At 56.9% G+C, this 20,340-nt stretch overlaps 1 protein-coding gene across 4 annotated transcripts; it reads left to right on the top strand.

Moving 5' to 3' along the window:
* The first annotated feature begins 4,355 nt into the window (after positions 1-4,355).
* PRAM1 (PML-RARA regulated adaptor molecule 1) lies at positions 4,356-19,814 on the top strand. 4 transcript variants are annotated; one of them, XM_055237507.2, is made up of 11 exons: positions 4,356-5,892; positions 6,990-7,103; positions 9,838-11,278; positions 11,363-11,429; positions 11,805-11,881; positions 18,719-18,776; positions 18,882-18,990; positions 19,121-19,283; positions 19,368-19,401; positions 19,493-19,527; positions 19,638-19,814. In XM_055237507.2, the coding sequence occupies exons 1-11, from the start codon at positions 5,863-5,865 to the stop codon at positions 19,673-19,675; spliced, it is 2,166 nt and encodes a 721-aa protein (XP_055093482.1). In that variant the 5' UTR covers positions 4,356-5,862; the 3' UTR covers positions 19,676-19,814. The 4 variants fall into 4 exon arrangements, with proteins under 4 accessions (XP_055093482.1, XP_055093481.1, XP_055093480.1 ...); XM_055237506.2 differs by having other exon boundaries at positions 6,993-7,103; positions 18,719-18,990; XM_055237505.2 differs by having other exon boundaries at positions 18,719-18,990.
* Positions 19,815-20,340: the final 526 nt, after the last annotated feature.

Genomic DNA, 20,340 nt, shown 5'->3' with positions numbered 1-20,340 from the left:
ATAATCCCAGCTACTTGGGAGCCTGAGGCAGGAGAATCGCTTGAACCCGGTGGGACGGAGGTTGCAGTGAGCCAAGATCAAGACCCTGCACTCCAGCCTGGGTGACAGAGCGAATCTCTGTCTAAAAAAAAAAAAAAAAAATCCGTGGTGGCTACCTGGGAGGCTGAGGCAGGAGGATCACTTGAGCACAGCAGTAAAGGCTGCAGTGAGACATCATCACACCATTGCAACCCTGGCCTGGGAGACAAAAAAAAAAAATCCCAGGAGCTTCCGGGACAGGCTGGGAGGCTGGTCCTGAGAAAGTGCAGGGACTGGCCAGGATGGCCCAAAGACCCCCAGACCCTGAACCCCATAGTGACTCAGGGGAAGAGTCCTTTGGGATTGGGGAGGCAGGCTGGGGACTCAGGTCTTCATCTTCCTCACTGTCTGCCAGACCAATTTCCACCATGTGCCAGCTCTGAGGAGCGGGGTGGGTCAAGGCCAGCCCTCCGTGGCCTGGTCTTTCTCCTCACCCCCGAATCCAGCCTTCCGGGTATGGAAGTCACGGGTGATATCCACAGCCACCCCTTGGAGGCTGGTTTTACCTCCATGATGCCTCTCCCTTCTATCCTCATCTCGCCAGCCCCAGGGTCCCCTAGCCCACCCCCTATTCTCCCCAACCTGCCCTTCCCCCAAGACTGAAAACAGAAAACAGAGTCTCTTCTTCTCTTCTTCTTCTTTTTTTTTTTTTTTTTTTTTTGGAGACAGAGTCTCACCGGAGTGCAATGGCAGTGCCAGGCTGGAGTGCAATGGTACACTCTCGGCTCTCACTGCAACCTCCGCCTTCCAGGTTCAAATGATTCTCCTGCCTCAGCCTCCAAGTAGCTGGGATTACAGGTGCCTGCCACCACCCCTGGCTAACTTTTTGTATTTTTAGTAGCGACGAGGTTTCAACATGTTGGCCAGGCTGGTCTCGAACTCCTGACCTCAGGTGATCGACCCACCTTGGCCTCCCAAAGTACTGGGATTACAAGTGTGAGTTACCACGCTCTGCCAGGGTCTCTTCTGATTGTTCCCCTCTCCTGCCCGGCACCCTTCAGTGGCTTCCCACGGCCCTCTGGATGAAGATCTTATTCTCCCAGTAGCCCACAAGGCCCCACCTTGAACCTCTCGGTCCCCTCCCAGAACAACACTGTCTCCCTCCTCATCCTCCTGGATACACAGACATCCTGTGAGCAAGAACCCGGGGACCTTCACGCAGTCCACCTTGTCTCAATCCTTACCTCCTCCTCTTTTCTCCATTCTCTGAATCCACTTCGGGGTTCCCCCTCACCTCATCCTGGCATCTGCAGCCAAGACACCAGTAACCCCTGGGCGGGGCCCCCGGACCCCACTCCTCCGTCACTGCCCTCCCACCTTCTCCTTGCTCCCCGCCACCCTCCTTGTCGTCTTCCTGAGTTTTTTTTTTTTTTTTTTTTGAGACAGAGTCTCGCACTGTCGCCCAGGCTGGTGTGCAGTGGCGCCATCTCGGCTCACTGCAACCTCTGCCTCCCGGGTTCACACCATTCTCCTGCCTGAGCCTCCCAAGTAGCTGGGATTACAGGTGCCGTCCACCATGCCTGTCTAATTTTTTGTGTTTTTAGTAGAGACGGGGTTTCAGCATGTTGGCGAGGCTGGTCTCGAACTCCTGACCTCAGGTGATCCACCTGCCTCGGCCTCCCAAAGTGCTGGGATTACAGGTGTGAGCCACCGCACCTATCTTCCTTGGACTTTTCATCCACCAACGTGTCCACCTCAGGCTCTGAGTCAAAGCCATCCAGATAGACAAGCCAAGGGCCACCTGTCCCACACCTGCTCAGTGCCATGTCACCTCAAAGATGGACAGCTCTGGGCTCCGGAAGCCCTTCAGCCACTGCAAGGGGTAGGAGGGGATCCTCAGGCCCTTGGGACCCGTCTATCTGCCCCACTGCCTACCGCCTCACCAGGGGCCTGAAGACTGCTCTGTCCTAGATGGGGCTGTGATGTGACAGGGCGGCAGCCTCAGCTCACGTGGCTTGGGCTGGGTGTCCACTCTACCAGCACCCGTAGGCCCCAGCTGAGGTGGTTGTCACTCAGGATGGGGTAGGACAGGCCATCAGGAGGCCCCGGGGCTCCGAGGCCCCCTAACTTCCCCCTTCTCAGCCAGAAGCCTTGAAACCACCACTGTGGGACCCTGGAAAAGACTCGACCTCCCTGCCTCCCAGTTCCCTCGTCCTTAAAAGGGTGTCATGATGACAAGTGAGTCCTTTGCGGTGGATGGGAGGATGAAAAGAGAGGCTGCAGGGAGAGGAGGGGCTTGGGAAATGTCTGCTGAGAACTTCAGGTCCGGAGCCCATGGCTGCCTGGGACTCTCTCAACCTGGGGAGGAGGGTGGGACAGGGTGAAGGGGCCCATTTTACAGATACATGGAGAAAGTGAGGCTAGGAGGCCCCTAGCCAGCCCCAGTTCCAAGTCAGCAGCACTGATTCTGCACCATCTTGGGAGCTGCGCACAGTTACCACGGGAAGAGAAAACCCTGCCAGCAGGTCCAGAGGACACGCCCCTGTTCCCGCACTCTGGAGGTCCCTAGATCTGGCTGTAGTCCAAGCCTCTCCCCCATCTCCAGGGACAGTGCTGTGTTCTCTGCCCCCCAGGCCCCTAACCCCTCTCCAGGGTCCCAGGGGCCCCCAAGAGTCTTCGTCCCCATCAGTTTCTTCATTCGGCCACCCCCAGATCTAGGCCGCGCCTCTTCCCAGTCTGTCACTATCTTTCCAGAGAGACCTAGAGCCAACACCTCCTTCCAGGGACCTCTCCCCTACCCCATCACCCACAGAGATGGGACAGCCCTTCTTGTGTGTACAGCGGGCCCACGGCCACCACACTACCCTCTGGAGTGAACTGACTGCCACAAGGCCTGGGGAGCTGGGTAACCACCTGGCCTCCGCCGTTCACCCTGTCCATTACAAAAATGACCTACCCTCAAGCCGGCCCCCAACCCCCATGCACAGGAGCCCAGTCCTCTTGGGCCCCGGCTCTGCCCAGCAGGGGGCGCCCAGGAGTCTCAGACTTGGGGGAATGAAAGCCGGACGAGCAGTGGGAATAGTGGGCAGGTTGGCTGGAAGCCGCGGGCTCGCGCTGAACAGCTCTGAGGCCGGCCAGAGGCCTGTGCCCGGCATTTGTCCAGCCCCAGCTGTCACCTGCAGGTGCGGGTCCGGTTACCCTCATTGCGGGCCGGGAGCGGAGAGGTGGAGGGCGCCCTGCGGCCCTGGGATCCGCCGCCCACGTGCTCCCCGGGCACCTCCCCCTGCGCACCGTTGTTCCCGTTTCCGACCCCGCAGAGTCTCCAAGGCGCGCCCTAACGAACTGTCACTCTCCCGGTCCGGGCTCCCTTCTCCGGGATTCTGGAGCCCTGTTGGTCCCTGTCTGCGGCCGCGCCGCGCGGAACCCTGCCGGGAGCCCTTACGGAGGCGCCAAATACACAAAGGGGAGTTGGCGGGGAGGCGCACCATGACGACAGCTCCGGGACCTGCGCTTCACCCCCACGGCGCCCCCGTGGGGCCTTGGTGCGCGCGCCCTGGCTGGACCCTCCTAGCTGCGAGAGTGCACGGGTAGTGATCAGCCCAGGCACCGGGGAATCCATGAGCTGTCATCCAATCCTTTAATTACCTTGATTGAGCTCCTACTGTGGCCAAGCATTGCTTGATTGATTGATTTTTATTTATTATTTATTTTGTTTATTTATTTATTTATTTTGAGACGGTGTCTCGCCCTGTCACCCACGTTGGAGTGCAATGGGGCAATCTCAGCTCACTGCAACCTCCGCCTCCCGGGTTCGAGCGATTCTCCCGCCTCAGCCTCCCAGGTACCTGGGATTACAGGTGTGCACAAACAGTGTTTTTTTTTTTTTTTTTTTTTTTTTTTTTTTTTGAGACGGAGTCTTGCTGTGTCACCCAGGCTGGAGTGCAGTGGCGCAGTCTCGGCTCACTGCAAGCTCCGCCTCCCAGGTTCACGCCATTCTCCTGCCTCAGCCTCTCCGAGTAGCTGGGACTACAGGCGCCCGCCACCACGCCCGGCTAATTTTTTGTATTTTTAGTAGAGACGGGGTTTCACCGTGGTCTCGATCTCCTGACCTCGTGATCCGCCCGCCTCGGCCTCCCAAAGTGCTGGGATTACAAGCGTGAGCCACCGCGCCCGGCCACAAACAGTGTTTTTAGTAGAGACAGGGTTTCACCATGTTGGCCAGGCTGCTCTCTAACTCCTGACCTCAGGTGATCCGCCCACTTGGCCTCCCAAACTTCTGGGATTACAGGCACCGCGCCTGGCCACTTGTTCTTTCTTTCATTCTTTCCTTCACTTGTCAAGGTTCTGGAGACCCACAGAGGGCCCATACTGTCCTCCCGAGACTCCTGTTTGGGAGGGCAACTCACATCGGGGAACTGTGCCCCAGGACAGGATGCAAAGGCACAACAGAGATGGCAGAATCCTGATGTCTGTGCTCTTAAAGGAGGCATGAAAACAAACGGGCAGGCTGGGCACAGTGACTCACGCCTGTAATCCCAGCACTTTGGGAGGCCCACGTGAGTAGATTGCTTGAGGTCAGGAGTTTGATAACAGCCTGGCCAATGGTGACACCCCATCTCTGCTAAAAATCCAGAAAATTAGCCGGGCATGTTGGCAGGCACCTGTAATCCCAGCTACTTGAAGCCGGGAGGCAGCCTGGGCTACAGAGCAAGACTTTGTCTCAAAAAAAAAAATTAAAAACTTTTTAAAAAATACTTGCTCGGGCCACACCCCAGATTGATAAGTCAGAGTTTCTTGGAGGTTCTGTTTTTCGGTTTTCTTTTTTTTAGATGGAATTTTGCTCTGTCACCCAGACTGGAGTGCAGTGGCGCCATCTCGGCTCACTGCAACCTCCGCCTCCTGGGTTCAAGCGATTCTCCTGCCTCAGCCTCCCGAGTAGCCAGGATTACAGGCATGCGCCACCACGCCGAGCTAATTTTTGTATTTTTAGTAGAGATGGGGTTTCTCCATGTTGCCCAGGCTGGTCTTGAACTCCCAACCTCAGGTGATCCGCCCGACTCAGCCTCCCAAAGTGCTGGGATTACAGGCGTGAGCCACATCGCCCGACCACCAGTTCTTTTTTTTTTTTTTTTTTTTTAACTGTTGAGGCAATTCCAACATGTGCTCAAACTGAAAACCAGGGCTCTCTACTCTCTTACCAGGTGTTTTCTCCCTTTGTCTACCGTGACAGAGATTACCGATCTCCTGTGGGCGCTGAGCCCTGTGGTCAGGACTTGTCCTTATCTGGCCAGTCCTCGGCACCACAAGTGACTGCCTTCACCCCCTCTTGGCTCCTGTCTCTGTCTCCTGGTTCCTCTTCTCTCTACTACCTCTAACCTCTCTAACCTGTGGGAATCTGGTGTGTCCTCGGGTCCTCAGACCCCCTCACTCCTCCAGAACTGCAAAGCTTTTTTTTTTTTTTTTTTTTTTTTTGAGATGGAGTCTCTCTCTGTCACCCAGCATGGAGTACAGTGGCGTGATCTTGACTCTGCAACCTCCGCCTTCCGGGTTCAAGTGATTCTCCCACCCCAGCCTCCCAAGCAGCTGGGACCACAGGCGTGCACCATCACACCCGGCTAATTTTATATTTTTTATAGAGATAGAGTCTTGCTACGTTGCCCAAGCTGGTCTTGAACTCTTGGGCTCAAGTGATCCTCCTGCCTCAGCCTCCCAAAGTGTTAGGATTACAGGCGCGAGCCACGGTGTGTGGCCCAGGTGCAAGGCCTTTGACACCACTCACCCACCGACCCCCAAATCTGCTGTACCAGCTGAGCTTTCTGCCCAGGGCGGCAGCCTGGGGCCTCCATGGCCTATGTGATATCTGCCCCAGAACAGGTGAGTCCTGCTCAGAGCCGGGAATCGGATTTCATGAAAGTGTTGAAATGAGGAAGGCGGATGAGCCAACCAGGGCAGACAGCAGAGGCCTCACCCGGTCACATGGGCCCCCAAGTCCTGGGCCTCTGGGCCTCCCCAGGAGCCTCCTAAACCCCAGAGCTGTCCGTACCCCTGACCTGCTGAGATCTCCCCATCCTGTGGCTCTCTAGCCCAGGAGGTCACCAGGGCCTGGCATGGAGTCCTCCCTGGAGTCCAGAGATGGGGACGCCAAAGTAGTAGGAATGATGGGGACTACAGAGAGTAAGAAACTAGTTGGCCGGGCGCGGTTACTCACACCTGTAATCCCAGCACTTTGGGAGGCCGAGGCGGGCAGATCATCTGAGGTTGGGAGTTTGAGACCAGCCTGACCAACATGGTGAAACCCCGTCTCTACTAAAAATACAAAAAATTAGCCGGGCGTGGTGGCGCATGCCTGTAATTCCAGCTACTCAGGAGACTGAGGCAGGACAATTGCTTGAACCTGGGAGGCAGAGGTTGCAGTGAGCCGAGATTGCACCACTACACTCCAGCCTGGGCAACAAAGTGAGACCCCGTCTCAAATTAAAAAAAAAAAAAAAGAAACTAGTGACCATGTTAGGAACATGTGGGCAACCAATGCCCCAAGCTTGGGACAGTAGCAGGCAGGACAGGAATTCAGGGGAAATAGACGTGCCAGGCAGGGGCCAGGGGCAGTGGCTCACACCTGTAATCCCAGCACTTTGGTAGGCCGAGGAGGACTGATCCCTTGAGGTCAGGAGTTTGAGACCAGCCTACCCAACATGGTGAAACCCCTTCTCTACTAAAGATACAAAAACTAGCCAGGAGTGGTGGTGCATGCCTGTAATCCCAGCTACTCAGGAGGTTGATGCAAGAGAATTGCCTGAACCCGGGAGGCAGAGGTTGCAGTGAGCCGAGATGGCACCATGGCACTCCAGCCTGGGCGACAGGGCGAGACTCAGTCTCAAAAAAAAAAGAAGTGGCTGGCAGGATCTGGAGACAGACTGGAGCCTCCCCACCTCCTTCCCTTCCTCCTCTGCCCTCCCCCGCCCCACCTCTAGCAGCCCCCACCCTGTGTGCTGACCGTGGAGCAGAAGCCACAGTCACTTCCTGAAGGCAGCGGCCCCAGCTCGGGTCCCACTCATCCCGTGGCCCATCACCTGCCTGCAGCCATGGTGAGTGCGGGGAGAGGCCTGTGCCTCGCTGGCCGGGAAGCAAGGGACACAGGTGTTCCCGGAAGGATAGGATCCACCTGTGGAGGGGTGGGGGGTGGCTGGGAAAGATATCTGGGAAACGGGAAAGGTCGGCAAAAAGGACCTGAGGTAGGAGACGGCCAGGCACACCCCAGGACAGCACGGGCTCCTGGAGGCTCAGGCTCAGGTTGGGACTGCGAGGGGGACAGATGGGACTCCCCGAGGGGACAACTCCCATCTCCCCAGGTCAACATGAGCAGCCATGTGGGAACAGGCAGCTGAGGTGAGAGCAGTGCTTTCCTGCGGGGTGACAAAGTGGGTCATGGCCCTCCCCCGTCGTCACCCAAGTTGTGACCTGCTAACCCTGACTTATCTAGCCCTGTGGTCGCCCGGGAGCACTTCCTTCAAACCACTCGGGGCTTCGACAGGGGCACTTCAGGCCCCAGGTGGGAATCGCTGCCTTTCCAAGGCGCACTCCTGGTCCCTGGTCCTCTGGATGGGGAAAGTGAGGCACACGCAGGAGGCCCTTTCCCTCCCCCAATCTCCTTGACCACAGGTGAAAGGGGCGTTTGTAGGACTAAGGAGGCCTGGCCTACTTGTGAATCTGCCTACCTCTGTGAGGAGTGGTTGCAGGGCCAGCTAGGAGGGCAGCTGGGACAGCTGGGTATGCAGGAGACGGCGCCTGTGCCCACGGTGTCCGCACCAGTCCTCTCAGGCCCTGTCAACTGTGAGCATTCCTGACCATCAGCCCACATGTCAGAGACGGTGTGAGAGGGACCGCATAGCCATCTCCAGGCATCTCTGTGTTTTCCTGATGGTCAGGCTGAGTACATGGCTGTCTCTGTGCTGCCTGAATATTATTTCAGCAAATATTTACTGAGCACCTACTATGTTCCAGGCCCTGGGAAGACAGCAATGAATGAGCCAAGTCTCTGCCTTGCAGAGGCTGAGGAACTGGGGGAAGTTGCGGTGTAGAGAGACAAAAAAAAAAAAAAATCAAGACACATTAAAAACAATGTAAAATAGTATGATACGTAGGGGTGGGTACGATGGGGAAAATCATGCATGCTGAATGCAGGGCAGTAGTGGGATGGGGTGATCCATTTAAAATAGGGTGATCTAGGCCAGGCGTGATGGCTCATGCACTTTGGGAGGCCAAGGTGGGTGGATCACTTGAGGTCAGGAGTTCGAGACCAGTCTGGCCAACATGGTAAAACCCATCACCATTAAAAATACAAAAAAGATTAGCCGGGCGTCATGGCAGACACCTGTGTTCCCAGCTACTCAGGAGGCTGAGGCAGGAGAATCGCTTGAACCCAGGAGGCAGAGGTTGCAGTGCGCCGAGATTTCGCCATTGCACTCCAACCTGGGCAACAGAGTGAGACTCCGTCTCAAAAGAAAGAAAGAAAAATAGGGTGGTCTAGGCTGGGCACAGTGGCTCACACCTGTAATCCCAGCACTTTGGGAGGCTGAGGTGGGTGGAGGGTGGATCACCTGAGGTCAGGAGTTTGAGACCAGCCTGGCCACCATGGTGAAACCCTGTCTCTAGTAAAAATACAAAAATTAGCCAGGCGTGGTCGCAAGTGCCTATAATCCCAGCTACTTGGGAGGCTGAGTCACGAGAATCATTTGAACCTGGGGGATGGAAATTGCAGTGAGCCGAGATCGCACCATTGCACTCCAGTCTGGGTGACAGAGCAAGACTCCATCTCAAAAAATAAAAATAAACAAATAGGGTGGCCTTGGACGGCCTCTCTAATAAGAAAATATGAGAACAGAGGCTGGGAGGAGGAAGAGGAGAGACCCAGGTGGTGCAGGGACATGTCCTGGGTCAGGGACAGGGCAGAGGCCCCGAGGTCGGAGGGAAGTGTTCAGGGTGCAGGAAGGAGAAGGTGGCTGGGTAGGGAGGCTGGTTCGCCCAGGCCTTCATGAGGCGTTTAGCTTGAACTGTGGGGACATGAGGAAGCATTGCTGAGTTTTGAGCAGAGGGACACAAACAGACTCAGGGTTCAACAGGCTTCTGCCTCCGGCTGCCATGGGGGGAACTGACCAGGGAAGGGGGTAGGCAGTGGCCCAGGGAAGGGCTTGTTAGAATAATCCAGGCAATTGGTTGGGGGAGGGCAGACACTGCCTCCCACTACCTCCTGGGGTGACAGTGGTGAAGGCAGTGAGAAGTGGTTGGATTCCGGATGTGTTTTGAAATTAGCACAGAAGGGACTGGGGGCCTGGGCGCGGCGGCTCAAGCCTGTAATCCCAGCTACTGGGGAGGCCGAGGTCAGGGGATCATTGGAGCCCAGGAGTTGCAGGCGGCAGTGAGCTATGATTGCACCACTGCACTCCAGCCTGGGCAATGGAACAAGACTGGAGACATGCAGTGGGAGGGGTGAAAGAACGAGGGGGTCAAGGATGCTGGGAGGGTGGGGTACCACCCATGGTGGGAGGGCTGTGGGACTGGAGGCTGCAGGAGGGATGTCAGGAATTCCAGTCCTGCTAGAGGAGGTTGGGTGTGGAATCAGCATTAAATGGAGAAGTAGGGAGGGGTGTGGGTCCCAGGATCCTAGAATCCATGAGGGCTCCTCGGAAAGAGAGCTGAGGGCCGATGGGGCCTGGGCGCAGGGGTGGTGGTTGTGGGCTGTTCCTGAGGGTCCCCAGGCCCTTCCTTCCATGCCCCTTCTGTGTGTTTGAGCCCCTGCCTCACTGGCTCTGCGTCTCCTAGGAGAGCCATCAGGACTTCCGGAGCATCAAAGCAAAGTTCCAGGCCTCTCAGCCGGAGCCCAGCGACCTGCCCAAAAAACCCCCGAAGCCTGAGTTCAGTAAACTCAAGAAGTTCTCCCAGCCTGAGCTAAGCGAGCACCCCAAGAAGGCCCCGCTGCCTGAGTTTGGTGCAGTGTCCTTGAAGCCCCCGCAGCCTGAGGTCACTGACCTCCCCAAGAAGCCCCCACAGCCTCAGTTCACTGACCTCCCCAAGAAGCCCCCACAGCCTCAGTTCACTGACCTCCCCAAGAAGCCCCCGCCGCCTGAGGTCACTGACCTCCCCAAGAAGCCCCCGCCGCCTGAGGTCACTGACCTCCCCAAGAAGCCGTCCAAACTGGAGTTCAGTGACCTCTCCAAGAAGTTCCCACAGCTGGAGGCCACTCCATTTCCAAGGAAGCCCCCACAGCCTGAGGTCGTTGAGGCCTCTTTGAAGGCCTCGCTGCCAGAGCCTGGTGCGCCGGCCCGGAAACCCCTGCAGCCCGACGAGCTCAGTCACCCCGCCAGAACCCCCTCCGAACCCAAATCCGGCGCATTCCCCAGGAAGCTCTGGCAACCCGAGGCTAGTGAGACTACCCTGAGGCCCCCGCAGCCTGAGTTGAGTACCTTTCCCAAGAAGCCCGCGCAGCCTGAGTTCAACGTGTACCCCAAAAAGCCTCCGCAGCCTCAGCTCGGTGGCCTCCCTAAGAAGTCCGTGCCGCAGCCTGAGTTCAGCGAGGCGGCTCAGACCCCCCTCTGGAAGCCTCAGTCCGGCGAACCAAAGCACGACTCCAGCGCCTTTCCCAGAAAGGCCTCCCAGCCTCCTCTGAGTGACTTTCCCAAGAAGCCTCCGCAGCCTGAGCTTGGGGACCTCACCAGGACCTCCTCAGAGCCCGAAGTCAGCGTGCTTCCCAAGAGGCCGCGGCCGGCCGAATTCAAAGCACTCTCCAAGAAGGCCCCGCAGCCCGAGCTGGGCGGCCTCCCCAGGACCTCCTCAGAGCCCGAGTTCAACTCACTCCCCAGGAAGTTGCTGCAGCCGGAGCGCGGGGGGCCACCCCGCAAGTTCTCACAGCCTGAGCCCAACGCTGTCCTCAAGAGACACCCGCAGCCTGAGTTCTTCGGTGATCTCCCTCGAAAGCCTCTACTCCCCAGCTCCGCTTCAGAGAGCTCACTGCCTGCGGCCGTGGCCGGCTCCAGCTCCCGGCACCCGCTCAGCCCTGGGTTTGGAGTCGCTGGGACACCCCGCTGGAGGTCAGGAGGCCTTGTTCACAGTGGAGGGGTCAGGCCAGGCCTCAGACCCAGCCATCCACCCCGGCGGAGGCCTCTGCCCCCTGCTAGCAGCCTGGGACCCCCTCCAGCCAAGCCCCCGCTGCCCCCGGGCCCCGTGGATATGCAGAGCTTTCGGAGACCCTCTGCAGCATCCGTAGGTAGGTGAGGGCGGGCGGCACCGGCAGGAGGGGGTCTGAGGTCCAGGCGGTGCCGGCCTCCCTGCCTCACTCTCTACCCCACAGATCTACGGAGGACCCGCTCGGCCGTGGGGCTCCACTTCCAGGCCCGACAGCCTGAAGACATCCCGCAGTGAGTGTGGGGAGGAAGCGGGGGTGGGTGCGGATTGTGGGCCTCAAAGAGGTCTCATCTTGGCCGGGAGCAGTGACTCACGCCTGTAATCCCAGAACTTTGGGAGGCTGAGGTGGGCGGATCACCTCAAGTCATTAGTTCGACAGCAGCCTGGCCAACGTGGTGAAACCTCGTCTACTAAAAATACAAAACTTAGCCCGGTGTGGTGGGGGGCACCTGTAATCCCAGCTATTTGGGAGGCTGAGGCAGGAGAAACGCTTGAACCCAGAGGCTGCAGTGAGCCGGGATCACGCCCCTGCACTCCAGCCTGGGCGACAGAGCAAAACTCCGTCCCCCCCCCCAAAAAAAGAGGCCTCATCTCAGGTATCCCCACAGGGTCCCAGATGAGATTTACGAGCTGTACGACGACGTGGAACCCGGAGATGACTCCAGCCCCAGCCCCAAGGGCAGAGGTTTGTTGGTGGCCTGCCCGAGTCCCTGCAAAACATTTGGGGCAAGGCCATTTTCTGCCAGGCTCCTGGTGTAAGAGCAAGTAACATTTTAGGACCTGATGGCTCCTGCGGGGTGGAACTACATAAGGGGATCCCATAGCCGGGCATGGTGGCGGGCGCCTGTAGTCCCAGCTACTCGGGAGTCTGAGGCAGGAGAATGGCATGAACCCGGGAGGCAGAGCTTGCAGTGAGCCAAGATTGCACCACTGCACTCTAGCCTGGGTGACAGAGCGAGACTCCGTCTCAAAAATAAATAAATAAATAAATAAATAAGGGGAGCCCAGAGGCGAAGGGCCAGTGAGAAGGCTGTTGTAGGCAGAGGTGTGGCCCAGGCTGGCAGCAGGAGGTGTGGGAGCAGTGGGTGAATCCAGTAATCAAAAGCAAGCATCAGGCCGGGTGTGGTGGCTCATGCCTGTAATCCCAGAGCTTTGGGAGGCCGAGGCAGGAGGATCATTTTTTAGCCAATCCCAGGGCTTTGTGAGGCCAAGGCAGGAGGATCCCATAAGTCCAGGATTCCAGACCAGCCTGGGCCACAGAGTGAGACCTCATCTCTACAAAAAAATTTAAAAATCAGCCAGGCGTGGTGACAAGCATCTGTAGTCCCAGCTATTTGGGATGCTGAGACAAGAGGATTGCTTGAGTCCAGGAGGTCGAGACTTCAGTGAGGCTGTGACTGCACCACTGTACTCCAGCCTGGGCAGCAGACACCCTGTCTCAAAAAAAAAAAAAAAAAAAAAAAGCAGGACTTGCTGGTATATAAAGCAGGGAAGTTTCAAGCCTAGTACCCAACGGGATGACAGAGCCGCCCCTGGGTTGACGACAAGATGTTAGGTTCCATCCATCCATCCATCCATCCATCCATTTATTTATTTATTTTTTGAGACAGAGTCTCGCTGTCTCACCCAGGCTGGAGTGCAGTGGAGCAATCTCAGTTCACTGCAAGCTCCGCCTCCCGGGTTCACGCCATTCTCCTGCCTCAGCCTCCCAAGTAGCTGGGACTACAGGCGCCCGCTACTGCGCCCAGCTAATTTTTTGTATTTTTAGTAGAGACGGGGTTTCACCGTGGTCTCGATCTCCTGACCTCGTGATCCACCCGCCTCGGCCTCCCAAAGTGCTGGGATTACAGGCGTGAGCCACCACGCCTGGCCCTTATTTATTTTATTTACGTATTCGTTTGTTTTTTTGTTTGAGATGGAGGCTCGCTCTGTCGCCCAGACTGGAGTGCAGTGCCTCGATCTTGGCTAACTGCAACCTCCGCCTTCCGTGTTCAAGCGATTCTCCTGTCCCACCCTCTGAAGTAGCTGAGATTACAGGCACGCGCCACCAAGCCCAGCTAATTTTTGTATTTTTAGTAGATATGGGGTTTCACCATGTTGGCTAGGCTGGTCTCAAGCTCCTGACCTCAAACGATCCACCCACCTTAGCCTCCAAAGTGCCGGTATTAGTCATGAGCCACCGTGCCCGGCCTTATTTTTTTATTTTTAATTTTTTTGGAGACATAGTTTCGCTCTGTTATCGCCCAGGCTGGAGTGTAGTGGTGCCATCTCGGCTCACTGCTACCTCTGCCTCTTGGATTCAAGCGATTCTCCTGCCTCAGCCTCCCAAGTATCTGGGATTATAGGCACCCACCACCACGCCTAGTTAATTTTTGTATTTTAGTAGAGCCAGGGTTTCACTTCTTTGGCCAGGCTGGCCTTGAACTCCTGACCTCGTGATCTGCCCGCCTCAGCCTACCAAAGTGCTGGGATTTCAGGCGTGAGCCACCGCGCCCGGCCTGATTTATTTAGACCTGTTGTGTTCAAGGTAGCTGAGGGGATGTCCAGGCAGAACTTGGACCTGAAACTCAGGGGGAGGTGTGGCCTGCAGGCAGGTGTGGCAGTGGCAGGGGAGGGAGGCTGCCAAAGGTTTCTTAGAAATTTGTGCTGGGCGGCCGGGCGCGGTGGCTCACGCCTGTAATCCCAGCACTTTGGGAGGCCGAGGCGGGTGGATCACAAGGTCGGGAGATCGAGACCATCCTGGTTAACACGGTGAAACCCCGTCTCTACTAAAAATACAAAAAAATTAGCCGGGCGCGGTGGCGGGCGCCTGTAGTCCCAGCTACTCCGGAGGCTGAGGCAGGAGAATGGCGTGAACCCGGGAGGCGGAGCTTGCAGTGAGCCGAGATCGCGCCACTGCACTCCAGCCTGGGTGACAGAGTGAGACTCCGTCTCAAAAAAAAAAAAAAAGAAAGAAATTTGTGCTGGGTGAATAGGGAGCAGGCCTGCACCTCCTGCCCAGCTCCAAAGTTAATGCCTTCGTGAAAACACAAGCAGCTTCCAGGCAAGCACCTTGCTTGCATGTCCCTAAATCTGTACCCTCCACTCTCAAATCCCCACAAGGCAGCAAGGCAATGCATCCCCATTTTACAGATGCACAAGGTTGGCCGGGCGTGGCAGCTCACACCTGTAATCCCAGGAGTTCTGGGAGGTCCAGGGGGTGGATCACTTGAGGTCAGGAGTTCCAGACCAGCCTGGCCCTCATGGCAAAAACCCATCTCTACTAAAAATAAAAAAATTAGGTGGGGCCGGGCGTGGTGGCTCATGCCTGTAATCCCACCAGCACTTTGGGAGGCCGAGGCGAGTGGATCACCTGAGGTCAGAAGTTCGAGACCAGCCTGAACAACATGGAGAAACCCCATCTCTACTAAAAATACAAAAATTCGCCGGGTGTGGTGGTGCGTGCCTGTAGTCCCAGCTACTAGACAGGCTGAGGCAGGAGAATCGCATGAACCCCGGAAGGAAGGGTTGCAGTGAGCCAAGATCACGCCACTGGACTCCAGCTTGGGCGACAGAGTGAGACTCAATCTCAAAAAAAAAAAAAGAGTCGGGCATGGTGGCACGCACCTGTAACCCCAGCTATTCGGGAGGCTGAGGTGGGAGAATTCCTTGAACCCGGGAGGCGGAGGTTGCAGTGAGCCATCGCACCACTGCACTCCAGCCTGGGTGACAGAGTGAGGCTCCGTGTCTGTCTCAATTGAAAAAAAAAAAGGCCGGGCTCAGTGGCTCATGCCTGTAATCCCAGCACTTTGGGAGGCCGAGGCGGGTGGATTTCCTGAGGTCAAAATTTCAAGACCAGCCTGGCCAACATAGTGAAACCCTGTCTCTACTAAAAATACAAAAAATTAGCTGGGAGTGGTGGCAGGCGCCTGTAATCCCAGCTACTTGGGAGGCTGAGGCAGGAGAATCGCTTGAACCTGGGAGGCAGAGGTTGCAGTAAGCTGAGATCCTGCCATTGCACTCCAGCCTGGGTGACAGTGAGACTCCGTCTCAAAAAAAAAAAACAAAAAAAAACAAAAAAAAACAACAACAACAAAAATAGGTATGCAAGATTGAGGCTCTGGGAAGGGGCTTGCCCTGGCTTACACAGCCAGTCCATGAGCTGGATCTGTGGCAGGGCTTTCAGCAGGAACCTGAGCTTGAGCTTCTAAGGTGCTCCTGCTCTCCCTGACAGCCTCAGAGGGCCTGGGGCAGAGAGGCCCCCTCTGCTTCTCCTGGGCTTTCTCCCGTAGTGGCTTGCAACACCTCCCTGTGAGCACACAGCTTCCTGGTGGGGCCCCTCCTGCTTCCGCTCTAGGGGAGGTTCTGTGGCTTGGGTCTGGGGGCCACCCTTGGGGATGCCGATGGCCAGGAGTGGGGCTGCTGAGAGCCTGGGCTAGTGACAGCCTGCCTCCACCCACTCCCAGAAGCCCTGCTGGAATCCCCCACCTCTTCCGAGGCTAGGAGCATCTCCCTCTCCTCAAACTTCATACAATCCCCACCCTTGGCCCATTGTTCCTGTCACCAACCAACCTTCTCCCCCTTCCTTGCCAGTCATTTGAGATTCTGATATGAAAAAAGAAAAAAGGGGCCGGGCGCGGTGGCTCACGCTTATAATCCCAGCTCTTTGGGAGGCGGAGGCTGGCGGATCAGTTGAGGTTGTGGGTTCGAGACCAGCCTGGCCAACATGGTGAAACCCCGTCTGTACTAAAAATACAAAAATTAGTTGGACGTGGTGTTGCACGCCTGTAGTCCCAGCTTCTGGGGAGGCTGAGGTGGGAGGATCGCTTGAACCCAGGAGATGGAGGCTACAATGAGCTGAGCCGAGCTTGCACCTCTGCACTCCAGCCTGGGCAACAGAACAAGACCCTGTCTAAAGAAAAAAAGAAAAAAAAAAAAAAAAAAGGTCCCACTTCCCTGGATCTCCCGCTTCTCAGGAGTGACGTGGGCTTCTCACTGTGGGTGCAGCTTCTCAAAGGCAGCTTAGGTTTCTTGGGGCCAGGACTCTGGACTCCCCTCTCCCACTGTCTGCCTTACTTGGAGCAGTGGCAGCTCCACTGCAGAGGTTCCTGGAAGGCAGGGGGCTCCTTTGCAGGTGGGGAGAGCCCAGCCTTTCCCAGGATCTGAGCTGACCATGCGGGGAAGGCGGGCAGAGGCCTGCTCAGGGTCAGCTGTGGATGAACCGGGGCTGCCTGCATGGCGGTGCCAAGAGGTGCTCTGATGTGGCGGGTTTGCAGGGACCCTGGAGTGCTGAGGTCAGGTTCACTCCTGGTGGAGTGACTGCTCATGGCCGGGGAAGCCTCTGAGAGGCAGGAGCAGCTGGAGGGGCTGTGCGTTCCGGGTGAGACTGTGGATGGCCATGCCTGGTATCTGGCGGGCACGATCCAGGTGCTGCTCCTTGGGCTGCTTGGAGGGACTACAGGCCTGAAATGTCCGGCGGGATGCTTTGAGCCATTTGGAAAGGACATGCTGGGGCTCTGGGTTCTGGATCTTTCACTCACCAGGGTTCCTGGGGCTCCCGCCTGAAGCCAATTCCTTGGCCAGCAGGGCTTTGACTTGGGAGCCTGGTCATTTGCCAGGAAGTGGCACAGGGAGGCTGGCACCATGGGAGACCCCTCAGTCCAGAGTCTCATCATCAGTCACCAGTCCAGGACGCTTACCCCAGCAGCATCTTTTAAAAATTATTTTATTTACTATTTTGAGACAGGGTCCTGGTCTGTTGCCCAGGCTGGGGTGCGGCGGCGCCATCTTGGCTCACTGCAACCTCCAGCTCCTGGGTTCCAGCGATTCTCCTGCCTCAGCCTCCTGAGTAGCTAGGATTACAGGCGCCCACCACCACACCTAATTTTTGTATTTTTAGTAGAGACGGGGTTTCATCATGTTGGCCAGGCTGCTGTCGAACTCCTGAACTCAAGTGATCCGCCCATCTTGGCCTCTCAAAGTGCTGGGATTACAGGCACGAGCCACTGCGCCCGGCCACGATATTTTACTGTCAACTATCATTGCCCTACTGTGCAATGGAACACCCAATTTCTTCTTCCTAACTGTAACTTTGTACCCATGGGCCAGCTTCTCCTCATCCTCCCTTCTGCCTTAGTTTTTCACCCAAATCTCATTACAGTAGAACCCTAGAACCCACCAGGTGCGGTGGCTCAGGCCTGTAATCCCAGCACTTTGGGAGGCCAAGGCAGGGGCATCACCTGAGGTCAGGAGTTAGAGACCAGCCTGGCCAACATGACGAAACCTTATCTCTACTAAAAATACAAAAATCAGCTGGGTGTGGCAGTGGGTGCTTATAATCCCAGCTACTCAGGATGCTGAGGCAGGAGAATCGCTTGAACCCAGGAGGCAGAGGTTGCAGCGAGCTGAGATCATGCCATTGCACTCCATCCTGGGCAACAAGAATGAAACTCCGTCTCAAAAAAAGAAAAAAACGGTCTAGGCACGGTGGCTCATGCCTATAATCCCAGCACTTTGGGAGGCCGAGGCAGGTGGATCACCTGAGGTCAGGAGTTTGAGACCAGCCTGGCCAACATGGTGGTGAAACCCCATCTCTACTAAAAATACAAAAAATTAGCCGGGTGTGGTGGCATGTGCCTGTAATCCCACCCACTTGGGAGGTTGAGGGAGGAGAATCGCTTGAACCCAGGAGGTGGAAGTTGCAGTGAGCTGAGATTGCGCCATTGCACACTCTAGCCTGGGCAACAAGAGCAAAACTCCATCTTAAAAAATAAAAAAGAACCCTAGACCCAACTTGCTTTAGGAGGCAGAAGTGAAATGGCCTCGAAGCCTACAGATAAACCCTGCCTCTACCATTTACAAGCTGGGTGACCTTGGGCAGTTTGCTTGACCTCTCTGAGCCTTTATTTCCTCATGGACAAGTTGGGCATGACAGTGCCGTCTACTGGCATGAACAAGGTTGCTGAGAGGGCTGCCACGAGGGGTGTGACCCAGCAGTTCCCACCATGCTGAGCACGTGGCAGGAGTTAAGGGAATGGAAGGCAATCCAGAAGAACCCATGACCCCTGAGAAAGGCTTGCAGAAGAAGGTGGGCAGGGAGAGATTTGGGAGGGGACCTGGTGGAATTTGGGGAGTCCTCAGAACTGACACAGGGAGGCCTCAAGATCCAGCCACCGGCCAGGCGCATTGACTCATGCCTGTAATCCCAGCACTTTGGGAGGCCGAGGCGGGTGGATTGTCTGAGGTCAGGAGTTCAAAACCAGCCTGTCCCACATGGTGAAACCTGTTTGTATTAAAAATACAAAAATCAGCCAGGTGTGGTGATGGGCACCTGTAATCCCAGCCACTCAGGAGGCTGAGGTAGGAGAATCGCTTGAACCCAGGAAGCGGAGGTTGCAGTGAGCCGAGATTGTGCCATTGCACTCCAGCGTGGGTGACAGAGCAAGACTCCGTCTCAAAACAAAAACACAAACAAAAAACAGCTACCAGGGTAAAGGCTGAGCCGGCAGGCCCTGCCTTGACTCGGAGTCCTGACTGTCCCCAGATGAAGCACGCTCGGTTCAGCAAGCCGCCAGGAGACCACCACAAGACCCAGCGCTCAGGTGCCATGGGCAGAGGGTGTGGGTGGATGTGGGGGCGAGCTCCAGGAACCCCCAGAGGAGCACACCTTGCTCACGAGCACACAATTCCTTGGTGTGGGGTATCAGGAAGGAGAAGGATCCCCAGCCACAGCAGTTGCCACCCATGGACCCAAAGTTGCTGAAGCAGCTGAGGAAGGCTGAGAAGGCCGAGAGGGAGTTCCGGAAGAAGTTCAAGGTGAGGCCTCTGAGCTAAGCAGGAGTCCTGGCAGGGCAGAGACCAGGGTCCCACCGATCCCAGGCTCAGAAAGAAGACAGGGCCCCAAGGGCGGCAGCATGAGCAGAGGCCCTAACATCTCGCGCCCCAGTTTGAAGGGGAGATCGTGGTTCACACGAAGATGATGATCGACCCCAACGCTAAGACGCGTCGTGGGGGCGGCAAGCACCTCGGGATCCGGCGCGGGGAGATCCTGGAGGTGATCGAGTTCACCAGCAACGAGGAGATGCTGTGCCGGGACCCCAAGGGCAAATGTGAGTGTGCCCGGCCCCGCAGCCCCGGGAGGCCCCCCCTGCCACCCTGGGCCTCAGAACCCACCATGCCCTCTCTCTCTGCAGATGGCTATGTGCCCAGAACAGCGCTCCTGCCCCTGTGAGTGCCAGCCCTGACCGTGGGGGGGGGGAGTGTGGGGTGGGGGGAACGGGCCACGGTGCCCCTTGCTGACCCAATTGTGCTCTGCCAGGGAGACGGAGGTGTACGATGATGTCGACTTCTGCGGTACGTGGACACTCTGGGAGGGCTGGAGGGACCCTGGCGATTCCCCGGGGGGGCTGCTCGCTATTGGGCTTCTAGGGAGAGGGTCCATGGAAGTCACGCTTCCTCGGCAGACCCCCTGGAAAACCAACCACTCCCCCTGGGACGGTAAGACTGGTAGGTGTGGGGCCAGGACAGCCAGCCAGCCAGCCAGCCCAGCACCCGCTCACCCAGGAGCCCTGGATCCCGGCGCGGGAGTCACAGAGCTGTCCAGGCTTGTACCTGGCCACATAAAGCCCCAGTTTAAAGCAGTCCCTGCTTCTTGTCTTTTCTTTCCCTCCTGATTGGCACACAATGGAGCAAAGGCACGGACCCCCTGACCAAACACAAAAGGGGGTGTGTCTGGGGTCACCCTGCCATGGTCTCACCCCTCAGGGATAAAAGCCAGGGGGGAGAAAAGGGTGGCAAGAAGCTGGTGAGTGGCCGGGCGCAGTGGCTCACGCTTGTAATCCCAGCACTTTGGGAGGCCGAGGCGGGCAGATCACGAGGTCAGGAGATCAAGACCACGGTGAAACCCCGTCTCTATTAAAAATACAAAAAAATTAGCCGGGCGTGGTGGCGGGCGCCTGTAGTCCCAGCTACCCTGAGAGGCTGAGGCAGGAGAATGGCGTGAACCCGGGAGGTGGGGCTTGCAGTGAGCCGAGATCGCGCCACTGCACTCCAGCCTGGGTGACAGAGCGAGACTCCGTCTCAAGAAAAAAAAAAAAAAAAAAGCTGGTGAGCAAGGGGGGGCTCTGGGTGATCAGAACCCTATGTGCTGCCAGCCAGGCAGGACGT

Source organism: Symphalangus syndactylus, chromosome 13 (assembly GCF_028878055.3).
Source record: "Symphalangus syndactylus isolate Jambi chromosome 13, NHGRI_mSymSyn1-v2.1_pri, whole genome shotgun sequence".
Classification (NCBI taxonomy): domain Eukaryota; kingdom Metazoa; phylum Chordata; class Mammalia; order Primates; family Hylobatidae; genus Symphalangus; species Symphalangus syndactylus.
This window is presented reverse-complemented; position numbering and strand designations above follow the sequence as displayed.

Excerpts from the sequence above, each read along its gene's own strand:
- PRAM1 (XM_055237505.2), top strand. The coding sequence starts at position 5,863 with ATGGCCTATGTGATATCTGCCCCAGAACAG. Across the intron at positions 7,104-9,837 it reads ATCACCTGCCTGCAGCCATG|GAGAGCCATCAGGACTTCCG; the intron begins GTGAGTGCGGGG and ends TGCGTCTCCTAG. Across the intron at positions 11,430-11,804 it reads CAGCCTGAAGACATCCCGCA|GGTCCCAGATGAGATTTACG; the intron begins GTGAGTGTGGGG and ends GTATCCCCACAG.